Source organism: Meles meles, chromosome 13 (assembly GCF_922984935.1).
Source record: "Meles meles chromosome 13, mMelMel3.1 paternal haplotype, whole genome shotgun sequence".
In the NCBI taxonomy this organism is placed as follows: domain Eukaryota; kingdom Metazoa; phylum Chordata; class Mammalia; order Carnivora; family Mustelidae; genus Meles; species Meles meles.
The window spans coordinates 16,351,829-16,367,645 of NC_060078.1; the positions used below are offsets into that span (position 1 = coordinate 16,351,829).

Consider the following 15,817-nt stretch of genomic DNA (forward strand, 5'->3'; position numbering starts at 1 on the left):
CAGAACTTCACAGGCAACACTGGCCAAAAGAAATATAATGCAAATTATATGCAAATTCAAAAATTTGAGTACCCACATTAAAGGATTAAAAACAAAGATGGTAAGATTAATTTAAATATATTTATTTCACTCAATATACCCAAAGATTATCATTTCAGCATTTAATCCACCTAAAATATTAATGGTATTGTCCGTTTTTGGGGGGAGTAGCAATTTTTTTAAACCTGATATGTATATTATACTTAGATCACCTTCCATTTGGACCTGCCACACATTCCAAGCACCCAACTGCCTAGTGGTTAGCTACCGGACAATCAGTTCTAACGATTTTGTATCTTACACAGAGTAAGATAATAAATCCTCCAAGTGGCCTGTAAGATGCTATATACTAATTTCCTATCTTGATAGGACAAGCATGCTCCAACAGCTGGGTATTCACACCAGCAGTGTCCTCCCTGGGAAAACACCCTCTGCACGCCCACCCCCATCAAAGCAGCCACACGGCTCTCTTAATTCCTTTCTGCTTGGATTTCAGCTTAGCAAAAGGCTCTCCTCGGTCATCCTATACGAATAGTACCTTTCTTCCATCCATTTCATATTGGTGTTTTTATTTCCCTATTATCATATATTCTATATATAAGTATGTTATATATATATACATATATATATATACATATAATAAAAATAAATAATATACTTTTGTTTCCCTTTTTCCCCAATAGAATGTAAGCTGTATGGGAATAGGGACTTTGCTTTGTTCATTGCTAAGTCTCTAGTACTTAAAACCAGTAACTACTTTTATTCTTTAATACATTTCCAGCTTCACATATGGATATTAAGACTTGAAGAGTTTAACTGAATAGCCTGAGACCTCCCAGCTGGTCACTGATGGTCCAGGGACTTGAGCCTAGGGTCCTCTGAACTCAAAAGGAACTGGCTTCCTCAGTAGGGGTCCAATTAAAAATCACTTAGGAATTTTACATTAGATTTTCCCTGAAGGAAAATTTTTTTTTTTTTTAAAGATTTTACTTATTTATTTGACAGAGAGAGAGGTCACAAGTAGGCAGAGAGGCAGGCAGAAAGAGAGGAGGAAGCAGGCTCCCTGCAGAGCAGAGAGCCCGATGCGGGGCTCGATCCCAGGACCCTGAGATCATGACCTGAGCCGAAGGCAGCGGCTTAATCCACTGAGCCACCCAGGCGCCCCTCTGAAGGAAAATTCTTACAGGAATTCTATTCCTATTCTTAAAGGAATCTGAATATATTAAATAAGTTTTTTTTTTTTTTTTTTTTTTTTCCTGTTTGGAGAATACAACACTCCAAATTAGGATTTGGCAAGTTAAAACACACAGGCTAAATTCAGGCTATTTTCTGTTTTTGGAAATAAAGTTTTATTTACACAAGTACTGGCACTAAAATCATTAAAAGTACTGTTTTTAAATTTTAAATTCCCATTAACATTTAAAAATTATAATGGAAAGAAATGATGTAGTAAAATAATTTAAGTAACATTATAACCATGGTTTTGAAATGTACTATTAGCCTAGTAACATTCATATTTACAAGATTCTTATCTGTCCCTATAGAGATGGTGTTCAGAGCCCCCACTGACATCTCTAAATAAGGAGAGGTTAAGAGTGATCAAAGCCAAGTGTTTATGGATTTACCTTTCCATTTCACCTTTCCCCTCAAGACCAGTTTTTATTACACTGATTTAAAAAAAAAAAAAAAAAAGTAAGTGCTAGTATTTTATTGTTTACTGTTTCATAGGTTTTCTTTCCAAGATACTTCATAATTTTCTTCCTAGAAATATGTATCCTGGCCTGATTTCTAAAGTATGTTTTGTAATCTTAACTAAGGAGCCATGGGTCAGTTAGGCAGGCACATTTCAGATGCTGTACCAGTATTTCGTGGAGATGGGCCCTCCTCCACCAAGTCAATACATACTTTAAAGTCCTATTATCACCGAATTTCCAAATTGTACTTAAAGTAAGAGAAGTGTTTGAGCAACTCCATGACCTTGATGATCAATTCCAATTCCTGCTGTAATGCAGGACTTCTAAAAACGCCTTTATTTATATTCTTCAAAAATGCCATTTCTGCAGATTCTTAAAGATTTATATCTTAGAATCCTAAGCTTCCTTTGGACTCCTTTGGGATCCATGATAAAGTGGAAGGAGAACAGAGACATGAATCCCAAGGTTTCCTACCTTCCTCTTGAGATATCCTTGCCAGCGGTTTGCTGGTAAATCGAGTTTCTGTGTTCTTATTCTCCCAGCCGTTTATCCCACTCCTTCCCTGCAAGAATTTGTAAGAGAAACACAAGGCCCACGAGGAGATAAATCCTAAATTCCACCTAAAATACCTCAGAACATAAACACAAAAGGCCACCTATAGGCCCAGATTCTCCCTGGAATTTGCTGAATACATTAATAAAAATTAAAAGAAATATGTTTCCCTAGAAAGGAGCATTGTTTAATTCTATAAGCCCCAAATGGCAAAAGTCATAAAACAACTTTCGGTACAGCATTTATGTCCATTCAGAGGAACGGGGAGTGATCATTACCATCACTCCAGCAACACCCCTTTGAAGGAGCTCTCTATTTTCCCAGGCGTCGTGTTCTTTGCCATCAAAGGATACTGACCCCGTCTGCAAAACCTTCCTCATCATGAAATGAATGTATTAGGTCATTAAATTTTTCTTTTATCAACCCTCCCAGGCTGCACTGATTTCACGCTTCCCGAGAAAACTATGGATTATGATCTGGCCTCATTTATGGGTCTGCTTAAAGGAGGAAGTGAAAGTGGTGATCATACGGAATTCAAGTTTCCCACTTTGTAGGGTGAGGCTGTCTCGTGGGAGATATAGGAAATGGCTTTGGTGATGGTGTGACTTGCCATTAAAGAATGTCTATAGGAAATGAGTGTGCTGGTGAGCGTGACCACCAGAGCAAAGAACTCCTATGTTTATTTAACATCCTTACATGGTCTGATCATTCTTACTCTCTTCTTCCTTAGAGCTGGGGGTGGGAGAGGGGACCAAGACACCATCTCTACAGGGACAATTATGAATATTATAAATATTAATGTTAATAGACTAATAATATATTCCAAAACATTTTTAGAATGTTCATAATGTTATTTAAATGAGGGTTTTGGAGGGGAGGAGAGCAGGGAATGGCCTAGCCTGGTGGTGGGTATTAAGGAGGGCACGTATTGCATGGAGCACTGGGTGTGGTGCATAAGAAATGAACCTTGGAACACTAAAAAATAAATAAATAGTTTTACTACAAAAAAATCATTTTACTACATTATTTCTTTCCATGACAATTTTTAAATGTTAACAGTAATTTGTAATCGAAAAACAATACTTCTAATTTACTAGTTTTAATGGTAATACTTGTGTAAGTAAAACTTCACTTCCAAGAACAAACAGCAGCTAGAAGTTAGCCTGTGTCCTTTAACTAGCCAAGTCCTGATTTAGTGTATTATGTACTCCAGATGACAAAACAAAGAAACAAAAAAGCAAAAACAAAAAACAAACTTATTTATTCTCTTCAGATTCCTAGAACTGTCATCCCATTGTTTACATGGTTACATGTGTATTTCTCTTCTTCCCCTGGATGCTCAGGGAGTGTTTGGTGCAGACTCGAGCTGAATCAGATCTAACAGTCCTTATCATGACCACTAGCAGCTTTCAGAAAGGAATCGGAGAAGCGACATGCCATATGATCCCAGCCACATGACATTCTGAAACAGGCAGAACAATGGAGACCATAAGGATGAGAAGGTGTGGGGGGAAGAGGGGAAAGGGGGTGGAGACAGAGGCCTTTCAGAGGAGTGGATCCATTCTGTATCCCTACTACAGTGAGAGATGTCATTACACTTTAGCACAAGCCTGCAGAATGTACGCCACCGACAGTAAACCTAAGGTCAACTATGAATTCGGCGTGATTCCGATGTGTCGGTGTAGGTTCACTGGTTGTAACGAATGTACCAGAGTCTGGTGGGAGATGGAGATAGTGAGGGAAGTTGTGAATGGTGGGGGAGGGAGCATATGGGAATTCTCTCTGTATCTTCAGCTTCAATTTGCTGTGAATACAAAATTACTCTAAAAAATAAAGCCTATTTTTTAAAGGGATCAGAAATTTTTATGCTTAAGAATCTCTAAATTAACACAGATTTTTTAAAAAACCTACAGTAAGGAATCCGGCATTTGCCCGCCATGTTTACTGCATGAGCAAATTTATACTTCATTCTTTCAAAAAGAAACAACACAGGATTGGCACTCTTGTTCCAATTTTCATGAGAAGGAGGTATGGCCCTAAGTGTGAAATCTCTTGCCTGGAGATCACACACGGCTACAATAAGATTCAAACTTGTCTGAATCCATCATCTGAGCTCCATACTAAACTATCCTCTTTGGTAAGAATGGAAAAACTGGGGTCTCTGTCTTTACCCTCCCGACTGGGTCACTAACCTCATTTCTTAGAATATCTCTTACTCCTTGAGGAGTCACAATTCCCATTGTCCTAGGTGGCTGATATTTTTTAGTTTTCGACAGCAACCCCATGATATTGGCTTTATTAGTTTCTGTGAACAGATGACTAGAAATGGGGAGGCAGTCTGGGGAGATAGATGTGATTTACTCCCGCTCCGGTTTCTAAGCTAATGGCACAGAACTCAAAGCTCCTTCCACAGGAATACATTTCTCTCAAGACTTGAAAGATGCCTGATTTTCCTCATTGAGATCCTCATTTCCACTTAAGAAAAAAATATCATAAACTTCTATGAAATTATACTTCTTTCTGGTCATTTTTTCTGGTTTCCCTAAATTTTGTCTCCCTATGAGAAAGGGGAATCATGATTTTGCTTGTGTAAAATTTTCATTCAGTAAAATGCATTGAGTGCCCACAATATATATGTCTGGAATTATAGCAATGGAAGACAGGTTTCTTAGCCTCAAGGAGCTTATACTTCAGTGGGGAACTGACATGCAATGAAAATATTAGATCATGCTGTGAAGAAAAAATAAAGCAGGATGAAGAGCTACCGGCTGAAGATGGTTCTACCATCTTCTGGGTGGTACAATCAGAGAAGGCCTGCTTCCATAGATAACATTATGCAGCTAAGAGACAGGCATGATTCTAGATTTTTGCAGGTATAATCAGCTATTTTTCTGACGAAGGCTAAATATGTGTAAACCTCCCTCAAAGAAGTAAACCAGACACTGCCTGATTGATATTCCAAGCATACACCTTGAGAATCACCTTCTCCATAGGACAATGCGCCTGACACGCAAAGGTTAAGTTTGTGAGATGGCAAGGAATAATTGTTATAGAGCACATATGTTTCCATTAGGAGAAGCACTCATGATTTCATCAGTGCTTTTCCTATTGTATTTGACACATAATTGCAGAAAGTTTAGCTGTTGATAGCTGATGCTTCTTCAGGCAACTTGGAAGTGAAAGATACTTTGTTAGAAAGCAGCAGTGATAACTGACATCTGTCAGCCTGAACTCAAGCAAAGACATGGAATAACAAGAATGTGCCCCTGTGAAAATTAGGAAATGACGTCAGGCTAGTTTCGGGTCATGCAGAGTGAACTAGAAAGGCATCTTAATAATCCTCAATAGCATTCAGAATATGAGAGAATGAGAGCTTCATAAATGGTCACAACTTTGAGTCAACAGTGGCATGCAACAATGTGACATACATTCTACAATACTTCAAAATATGTATTGGTGAAAATTAGTCTTCATGATTTTTGAAAGAGTAAGCTTGAGCCATCTAGATACATCACTATGAGAAATAGCATTCCCCGAACCAGCTGGATTGCTGAGATAATGAGCTTTTGAATAATTTGGGGACACAAAATCAAAATATGCTCTAGTAATGTATATTAGGATTATTAGAGCTTATATATATATGTGCATATACTTGTATGCAGCATTCTGAGGTTATGTTGATATGAGTCAAAGCATCCTGAGTAAGATCTTCTCACATCTCATTTCCATGCCTACTCGAAGGCACTCTCACTAGCTTCCTTTGCGTTAGATGAAGCTGTTTCAGGAAAAGGTAACCGAATTATTAAAACGACATATTGTAATATATGTTTCATCGGAACGCTCTAAGGATTTAAAGGACCTAATCCAGTAAAATTATAGTCAAATGAAAATCAGTATATATAAGTAAGCAAAATCCATTACTCTGTAAGATCTTCTATCTTCTTTTCTACCAGAGTTGGGGGCACATTGGAAACGATGACCTGCATGTCCAGCTGATTGACCACGGAAACCTGCAGGAAGTAAAGCCAGAGCCTATTCAGAACTCAGCAGCATTTCTTTCTTTCTTTATTTCTTTTTTTTAAATTATGTTCAGTTAGCCACAATATAGTAGATCATCATTAGTTTTTGATGTAGCGGTCAATGATTCATCAGTTGCACATAATACCCAAAGCTCATCACATCACATGCTCTCCTTAATACCCATCACCGACCGGGTTACCCCATCCCCCCACCCACCTCCCTTCTGTAACCCTCAGATTATTTCCTGGGGTCCAGAGTCTCTCATGGTCTGTCTCTCTGATGTCTTCCCAGCATTTTATATAACCAAAACACAATGCTTCCATCTCTTCCTTACTGGGCATGGACCCCGTAGTTTCCCATTTGTAACGTAGGAATGAATGGTATCTTTAGGTACACAAGCTCTGCTAGATGCTGCGGCAGGAGGCGACTGATGTGCTGTCACTATTAACTTAGAAGTAAGTCTAACTTGGGCGCCTGGGTGGCTCAGTTGGTTAAGTGACTGCTTTCAGCTCAGGTCATGATCCTGGAGTCCCAGAATCGGATCCACATCAGGCTCCCTGCTCAGCGGGGAGTCTCCTTCTCCCTTTCATGCTCTCTCTCTCTCAAATAAATAAATAAAATCTTTAAAAAAATTTAAAAAAGAAGTAAGTCTAACTTCTAGTGTGGTTGATTTGTGTGTGTTTGTTTCATTGGTTATTTTCTAAGGCATCAAAGAAGGTGCATTTATTTTTCTAATTGGGTTATTGAAGGGCGCTCAGGATAATGGAAAACCCAAGTCTTACAAACCTCGAGAGATCACCTATCCAGTGTGACTAGGAAGCTGAGATATGACTAGTTTGAATAATTCACTCTATGGGATCATCACACATAGTCTTCTTGTTTGCTTCAGCCAGTTCTACGTTTGTGTGAATAAAGCGATAGATACACATTTACATGTGGGACTAAAATAAGCTAGTTTAGCAGCTGTTTACAAATCAATTCTATTCTGCTAACATTTATGGAATTCCTTTTATGACCTTACTTAAAAAAATGAACATAGTATTTATTCAGCATGTGTAAACTATCATTTACTTTTTTGCTCTCAATACTCCATAGGTTTGCACTCATTTAATTCTAAATATGACCATTATCACGTAGTTATTACTATCATTCCACTTTTTATTTATTTATTTAAAGATTTACTTTTTTTTTTTTTTTAGATAGAGAGCAGGCAAGCAGGGGGAGGGGCAGAGGAGCAGGGAGAGAATCTCAAGTAGACTCCACACTGAGCCTGGAGTCAGATGCAGGGCTCCATCCCTTGATCCTGAGATCATGACCTCAGTGGAAATTAACAGTTGGGTGCTTGACTGAGCCACCCAGGTAGCCCCATTTCACTTTTTTAAAAAAGAAAACTAATAAAGAGACTTTTTATCCCTAATGAATATCGCCAGATTTGCTGGACCTTGCTATTTTTCAAGAGAAGAAATCCAAAATATTATATAAAATATTTCAACTAAATAGAAATCTTTCACACCATGTGTGAGTCTCATAATTCATGTGTATAGACTAAATTAAGCCAGGGATCTGTCTGAATACCACCTAGGAGCAAACACCAGCAGTTCCAATCCTGTACCTCTAACTCATTATTGTCATCTGGGACCCTATGTCCAAATTTCCCACAAATCTGTACATGGATCCTGATTGTGGCTTTACCAAAAAACAAAACAAAACAAAAAAAAAACAAACAAACAAAAGTGACTTCATTAGAAAAAGGGATTAACACACTTTTTGTGTAACTTTGTCTTTTCTTATGGGTTCCCTTTCTTTCCTGGTCTCAATCTGAATAAAGAAGCCCTAAAGAAAGTCAAAGACACAAGGTGGAAGGAGTTCCAGTCCCTAAATCTCCACTTTCTGGAATGCCATCAGGAATACCACCCAGCCATGTGCACTCTTGCTGTGTCCTGTGAGAGAAACATACAATGTGTTAATATTAGACCCCTGAAATGTTTTGGAGTTTTGGGTTAAAAAATAGGCCTACCAGGACAAACACCCAGGGCTCTATTATGTAGGAGTGCTAGATTCTTAGTAATTGGAGGGCAACAAAAAACTAGAATGTTAGTTTTTCAAAGTTTTTTTTTTTTTTTAAGATTTTATTTATTTATTTGACAGAGATCACAAGTAGGCAGAGAAGCAGGCAGAGAGAGAGGAGGAAGCAGGCTCCCCGCTGAGCAGAGAGCCTGATGCGGGCTAGATCCCAGCACCCTGGGATCATGACCTGAGCCGAAGGCAGAGGCTTTAACCCACTGAGCCACCCAGGCACCCCTAGAATGTTAGTTTTATGTGGGTGCAGGGAAGTGGTAGGATTTCCTTTTGTATAATTACGTTTTAAAGTTTCAGAAGCTCATTTACAAGTAATCTTTTGGAAAGAAATCAATTCATGTGCTAGGGACTCAATCTGGGAGCAAAATTTGGCCTTGGCGATAGTAATAACTCTACCATTTGTCTTTTAAGGACAGCTGGTACTTTTCTCTTTATTCAGAAGGATAAAGTACTTACTCAAGGGAATTTTGAATTTGCTAGTGAGTTTTGGGGCTAAATTCTGACTGAACTAACAAAATAAATTAAGATTTAAGATCCTCAGTGGCGCTTGAATGGTTCAACTGGTTAAACATCTGCCTTTGGCTCAGCTCATTACCCCAGGGTCCTGGGACTGAGCCCATTGTGAGGGAGTCTGCCTCTCTCCTGCTTATGCTCTCTCTGCCCAATAAATAAAACCTTAAAAAAGGTTTAACTTGCCTCAAAATATATACATATTAAGCTTACAATTGGTCAAAAAGATTTTTTTGATCTTAACTTTTGAAGACATACTTTTGTATTAAGATAAAAAACAATGTAGTTACAATTCTGATAAAGTAACAAAATTCAGATTGTATGTAACTCAGAAGTATTTGTCTCAGACTGACCTCTAAGTAGTTACTTTAGAAGTTTTAAATCTCCCTGAAGTATAATCATGATTCATGGAGAACACATACATTTTTCACTATGCTAACCCAGAAAATAAGATAATATAGTTTAAATTTTCATTTTTCAAAGGAATGCTAATTCACTGAATCTTGACTTCATCTATCATCTATAATAAAGGTATTTAAATGCTTAAGATTCCTAGATTTTATTTGTTACTTTTCCAGTACAGTCTTTATGCAAATATTTCTGGAAATACACATCAGTTTATTATACCAACTATAACAAGTCTGCTTATAAAGACTTTTAAAAAACGTATTTCTATCACTGTGGGATCAATCTCTGTAATGGATTAAAATTATGAGTGACAGTCTAAAGAAGGAAAAGTAACAGTTGTGAAGCACAATATTCTAAAACCAGAACTTCCTAGTTGACATATTCTATTATTTCTAAGTCCTTTTAATCCTTCTTCATAAATTGCTCAGCTTTCCTTTTTTCTTCCTTTCCATTCATTCCCAAATACTGTAGACAGTGCTGCCCATTTAAAAAAAAAAAAATTAACATAAGCCACACATACATGCCAGATATGTAATTTCAAGTACTCTGGTACCCATAATAGGGTACCAGAGGATAAAAAATAATGAAAGTCATTTAATAATACACTTAACCCAATATATTAATATAGAATCATTCTCACACATACTGAATACAAACAACTTATTAAGGAGACATTTTTCACTTTTTTATACCAAGTCGTTGAATCTCAGGGTGCATTTTATGCTTATAATACATCTCAGTGTGACATTGTCACAAAGGCAAGTGCTCGATGAGCACATGGGACCAATAACTCACACTCTGGGCAGCAAAGCTCTAGAGAGCTTCACTGTGTCTTGCATCAACTGGCCACTAGCCACTGTCTGTCCTGACTGGCCGCTGGTGCAATCTCACTTCTCTTGAAAAGGAAGAAGCAGTTTAATTATCTTTTTCAGATAGCTTTGTATAGGCTTTGATACCACTCCCAAACTCAAGTGTTAGTCGAAGATTAGTTTTAATGTGAAATTGAAAATTGGGTTTAGTTATGTTAAAACCCATTTCTCTGTCTTGCACTGGGAATCGCTCTTGACCACAGAGACGTTTTAATATCATGCATTGGTCATTTGGAAAATACTGGTTCACTGAATAATGCAGATTTTTCAAACACTGACACATTATATAGCACAATATCAAGAAAAGAAATCACATTCTTTAATATGATCACTGATCTCATGGTCTCTAAGTAACAGGAAGCTGTCAAGCTCACAGTGGTGAGTGGATAAGAGTTTCCAATATTCGAATTTGTGCTGTTAGTTGTTATCATTAGCAGCAAATACTGTCAGTTGTTTTCCTTAAATTGGCTGTCTCACTTTGTTCATTTCTGTTTAAATGTCTAGCAAATATTCAAGTTTGAGACACCACATTTTCTCTCATGATTTTTTCCAAATAAAAAAGTATTCCTTAAAAAAAAAAACAGTAAATTCAGCTTGCATAGAGCTTTTCCTTGTGACTACCATTATACTTCCTTTTATAGAAGAAATGCTTTCCACATACTTTCCATTTCACTACAGAAAATATTGAAAAGGTGTTTAGTCAAGAGCAGAGATTTGTTAAAACTAGTAAGTTTTACTGCTTATGAGAAGGGCACTCTTCAGGCTTCTCTCTCTCTCTCTCTCTCTCTCTCTCTCTCGTGTATGACTCTGCAGGATACAATGAAAACAGTGGTGCAAATACAATATACTAAAACACAATGTCCTAGCACTCTCACCAAAAGAAATTCTGACTATACTGAACCCTGAAATGATTTAAGGGCTCCTTAGTGTTCGATGGACCACACTTTGAGAGCTGCTAACGTATACTGCAATAGAGAAGCCATTCATCCACTGAATAGCCACTAAGTGCCCACGACACGTCAGAAATTATTCTGGGCATTTGAGATACATCATGAAATAAAATCATAAAAAACAAACAAAAGAACTCTCCTCATGGAGTTTTTGCGGGGAAATATGAACATAAGTATGGTAAATCTGTTGTAAAGAGCAAACAGTAAAGAGGTGCGAACTGACACAGTAGGGCTGCATTGCTAAATGGGGCAGTTGGAGTAGGGGTCACTGTGAAATACATCCTTGCAAATATTTGGAAGAGATGAGGGAGCTCGTCAGAAACACATTTGGGGAAGAACATTTTAGACAGCAGCACTGCCAAGATCTCCAGAGCGAGGACGGGTCTAGCTGTTTGGAAAACAGCAAATTGGCCGATGTTACTGGGTCTGAATGAGTTAGATGGAGAATAGCAGAAATGAGGTCACTGGAGGCCTTCTGACTACAGAAGGTAGTCTTCTGTAATGACTTAACTTCTCTGAAAGAACCTCTACATCAAAGTCTTATTTCTCCCCACATCTCCCTTCCCTTGAGTGAAAGGATTTCCAATCTCACCATAAAAAATTGTTTTGCTGGTAAGTTTTCCACATATATATAGTTCATAAATATATCACATTATGATTACTTTGAAATAACTCTTCCTAACTGAATTTTGGGTAATTTTAAAGGTATACTTTCAAATTCCCACACAATAAAGAGTCCAAATAAGAAACCCATAAACTTCACATTGCTCATGCACATATTACACAGATAATCTATATAGTTACATCTTACTTATGTTATTGCAGTATTTATTTTATTTTATTTATTTATTTGACAGAGTGAGCGAGCATGAGCAGGGAACCCAACACGGGACTCGATCCGAGGACCCTGGGATCATGACCTATGCTGAAGGCAGATGCTTTACCCACTGAACCACCCAAGTGCCCCCATTATTGCAGTTTTTTACTTATCCTGTCTATTCTGACAGCACTTCATTGTGCAGCCCTGAAACAACAGGAAGGGAAATGGCAACACTGTGTACATTAGGTTTATAGATCTTAACTCTATTAAAAACCTATGTCAACTTTGAAATCTTCTATGTCAAATGCTTCTTGGCTCAGAATGGCCTTTGTTTATTCTAGTGCAGCTTTCTTGCTCTAAATAAGGACGTCCTGTTCTTCATGGCCACCACATTCATGAGAGTTGGCCTTCGTGATTTAGAAGAAAAATATGGGATCTGTGATGTCTACGTATACGAGAAGGTTAAACTCGTTCAGAGAACTAACGGAGGGGAACTGTGAAGATGAAGATTTAACAAGATGGAAACAGCAGAAGAAAAATTATACTGGATTCTGTATTCCTGTGACAAGCATTTCCAGTAATAATTGTAAATTATAATGTTTACTAGATTAATCAAAGTCCCAACAAGCCATGCTTCCACATTGGGGAAATTCCATAGGACAGAAGCTTTGGTGCTGAGTATCTTGAATAAACAGTAAGATCAAACTGCCCTTGGGAACACTCTACCATGGAGATATGGTAGAGACAAAGAAAGAGAAGAGAAAAGTGGTATTCATGGCTGAAGCCAAATATAACTGAGTCAAGGATCATCAATACCATCACTGGGGATCTTAGTAGAAGAAGGAAACTACGTCTATTGGAACATAAATTTGCTCCAAAGCATTTCCTTTTGTTTTCTTAATTACAAAAGGTCTAAAAGGAATTTAAACAGTAATAAAAAATTTATACATTTTAATTTCTATAGCACAAAGCAGTGAAGCATTTTAAAATTTTAAGTAGATCCAGCCAATTCCATACTAAAAATGCGATCTACAGACCAAATGGAAATCCAGCACTTGTGGAATTGCTGTCACAGTCATACAGGAAAACATATTGGGATGTATTTCCCAATGTCAAAAAAATATACAGACTTAAAGCTATACCTTTTATATCCTAAACTGTGGCTACTAGCAACCTGGAGGAAAATTGATCACATTTATATTCTAGAAAACCTACTTCGAATAAATGTAAAAGTTCCATGAGTCGGAGACATCGACCACAGACTGGCAGGTGCACGCGCTTCCCCTAATCTGGAGGTCTATCTACTTACCAGGACATCTGCTTTGCCGCTCAGTCCCTGCCCATAGTTGTCAGTGGCGATGACTTGGAACTTGAAGTAGGACCTTCTCATGTTGTGAAAGAGCATAGCAGTTTTGATGAGCCCTGTATAGGTTTCCACCACAAATCCTTCTTTTCCCTCTTTAATGGGTGGAATGATCAGTCGGTACGCCATGGCGCTGTAATTGCCAGTATCTTTGTCCGTAGCCTAGGAGGGAAACAACACAGAGTATAAATAAGCAGTAAAAAACAACCAGTATTCAAGGGCTCATTGCTTTTGTAAGACTGATGTTCTTTTGTAAGATCACAATACAACCCTCCTCAAAGTCTCTTGTTCTGGGTGCCATTCTATAGATTAACAGGTTTTGTGTTCATAGGGATGAATGGTTGTTATTAGAATAATAACTACCCAACTGTGAATACAAAGGACACAGACTCTGTTATAACAGAGTCCAGCCTGGTGAATTAAGTGTTTTGACTGGCATGTCTGATGGGTTCAACTCTGAGCTGTGATCCAAATTGGTTTAAGGATGGGACTGATTGTTTACCTAGCCATTGTCTTGTGTAAGAGGCATAGCATGTGATAGTCATTTTGATCTAACCTATTTCTGGAAGGGGAAAGATAAAAGAATCCACTGAAAGATCTCAAATGATAGTAAAAGTTCAGAGCTTTTAAGCAATACATCTATAGCTGCATATCCTAATTCCTTAATGCCATGTCAGAACTACAGAAGGTTAGAATATTAATCCAGGCTCCTTTTTATTCATTCTATATCCTAATTAACCAGATATTTTTCCTAGTTGTAAGTACTTAAAATCCACATGTTAAGGTTTCTTAACATTTAGAATTTAAAAAGGGCAATAGTTGTTTAGAATGTTGTTAGTGGTGGGGTTCTTTTTTGTTGTTGTTTTATTTTTTATTTTTTTTATGTTTATTTTCAGCATAACAGTGTTCATTGTTTTTGCACCACACCCAGTGCTCCATGCAGTACGTGCCCTCCCTATTACCCACCACCTGGTTCCTCAACCTCCCACCCCCCCACCCCTTCAAAACCCTCTGGTTGTTTTTCAGAGTCCATAGTCTCTCATGGTTCATCTCCCCTTCCAGTTTCCCTCAACTCCCTTCTCCTCTCCATCTCCCCATGTCCTCCGTGTTTTTTGTTATGCTTGGTGGTGGGGTTTTTCTTTTTTTTTTTTGCTTTTTTTGTTTTTTAAATGAAGCTGTGAGTATAATTTATTAGTCTGTCTCCATGGCTTCAACATCAGAGACTTTTCAGAATGCCAGTCTGAGAATTATTTCATTGTGGAATATTTGGAAGAGGAATGATGGGTATGAGAGTCTCAGTGAATTTATACAAGGTTACATACACCTTATTCATGATACTAGATATGAAAGTTTAATATTATTTTCATTGTTTGGTTATTCTTATTTTTACCAAAGATACTATTAAATATCATGATTTAAGCATTTTTTAAAAGATTTTATTTATTTGAGAAAGAGAACATGCATGATGTGAGGGGCAGAGGGAGAGGCAGACTCCCCCCTGAGGAGGGATCCCAATTCCAGACTCGATTCCAGGAGCCCGAGATCATGACCTGAGCCTGAGCCATAGATAGACACTATAATGACTGAGCCACCCAGGCGTGCCATATCAAGCATTTCTGATTTCCCATTATAATGCTAAGGATTCTATAAAACATCACCTTCTTTAATAAAAACTCTAAGAAATGTATTATTCCAGTCGCATAAATCAGTGCCATCCAACTGAACTTTCTGTGATAAAGGAAATGCTCTGTGTTCTGTCCCACACAGAAGCTACTAGCCTCATACAGCTACTCAGCACTCGAAATAAGGCTAATGGGAGTCCAAAATTAAACTCTGAATTCTAACTAAATTTCAATAGCCAACAGCTACATTTTAAGTGGTAAAGTTGGGATATAAATAATGGTAATAGTAAATGACAGCAAATGTATATTAAGCTTTACCATGAGCTCTACTCTTCAGCTTCGAATTCTATATACGTGCTTAACCATGAAAAACATTTCAGGATAACTCTAACCACCTGGTAAACAAGGTAATTTAAAGTAAAAAACAGATATTTCACTTCGGGATAAAATATTTCTGGAATTTTCTAAGAAGTCAAAAATATCAGCTTTAGACTAGGATGAGCTCTAGCTACTAGCTCATCTCCGTAGATCGTCTATATGTTTCACAGAATGGCAGAGCTCAGTTTTGGCATTAGAGGGATAATAATTAGATTTTGGCATTAGAGGGACAGTAATTAGATTTCAACATTAGATCACATTATCACTAAAAGGAGATGAAGAACAAAGAAAAAATAGTTATCAAAGTGTTTCCTTTTACACTTTGAACTCAGGGATTTTATTCATTTAATAAAGGACAGCATTAAAAAAAGCACATTTCCAACTAAAATTAAAATCAGAGTTTGAATCAAGTAATCAAAGACATTTCTTTCATATACTAGGAGGAAATTTGAGACTAATGCCAAATGGGTCAAAGATTTGGCTGAATACCATCCTTTAACTTACAATTAGCAT

At 37.5% G+C, this 15,817-nt stretch overlaps 1 protein-coding gene across 1 annotated transcript in view; it reads right to left on the reverse strand.

Annotated features, from left to right (window-relative positions):
* PCDH15 (protocadherin related 15) overlaps positions 1–15,817 on the reverse strand; it is a 567,896-nt gene that overhangs the window by 58,843 nt on the left and 493,236 nt on the right. Inside the window, exons 24-25 of the mRNA XM_046026577.1 lie at positions 13,251–13,466; positions 6,207–6,295 (exon numbers count right to left, since the gene is read on the reverse strand). Coding sequence (XP_045882533.1) covers positions 6,207–6,295; positions 13,251–13,466 — 305 coding nt within the window. The remainder of the gene's footprint in view (positions 1–6,206; positions 6,296–13,250; positions 13,467–15,817) is intronic.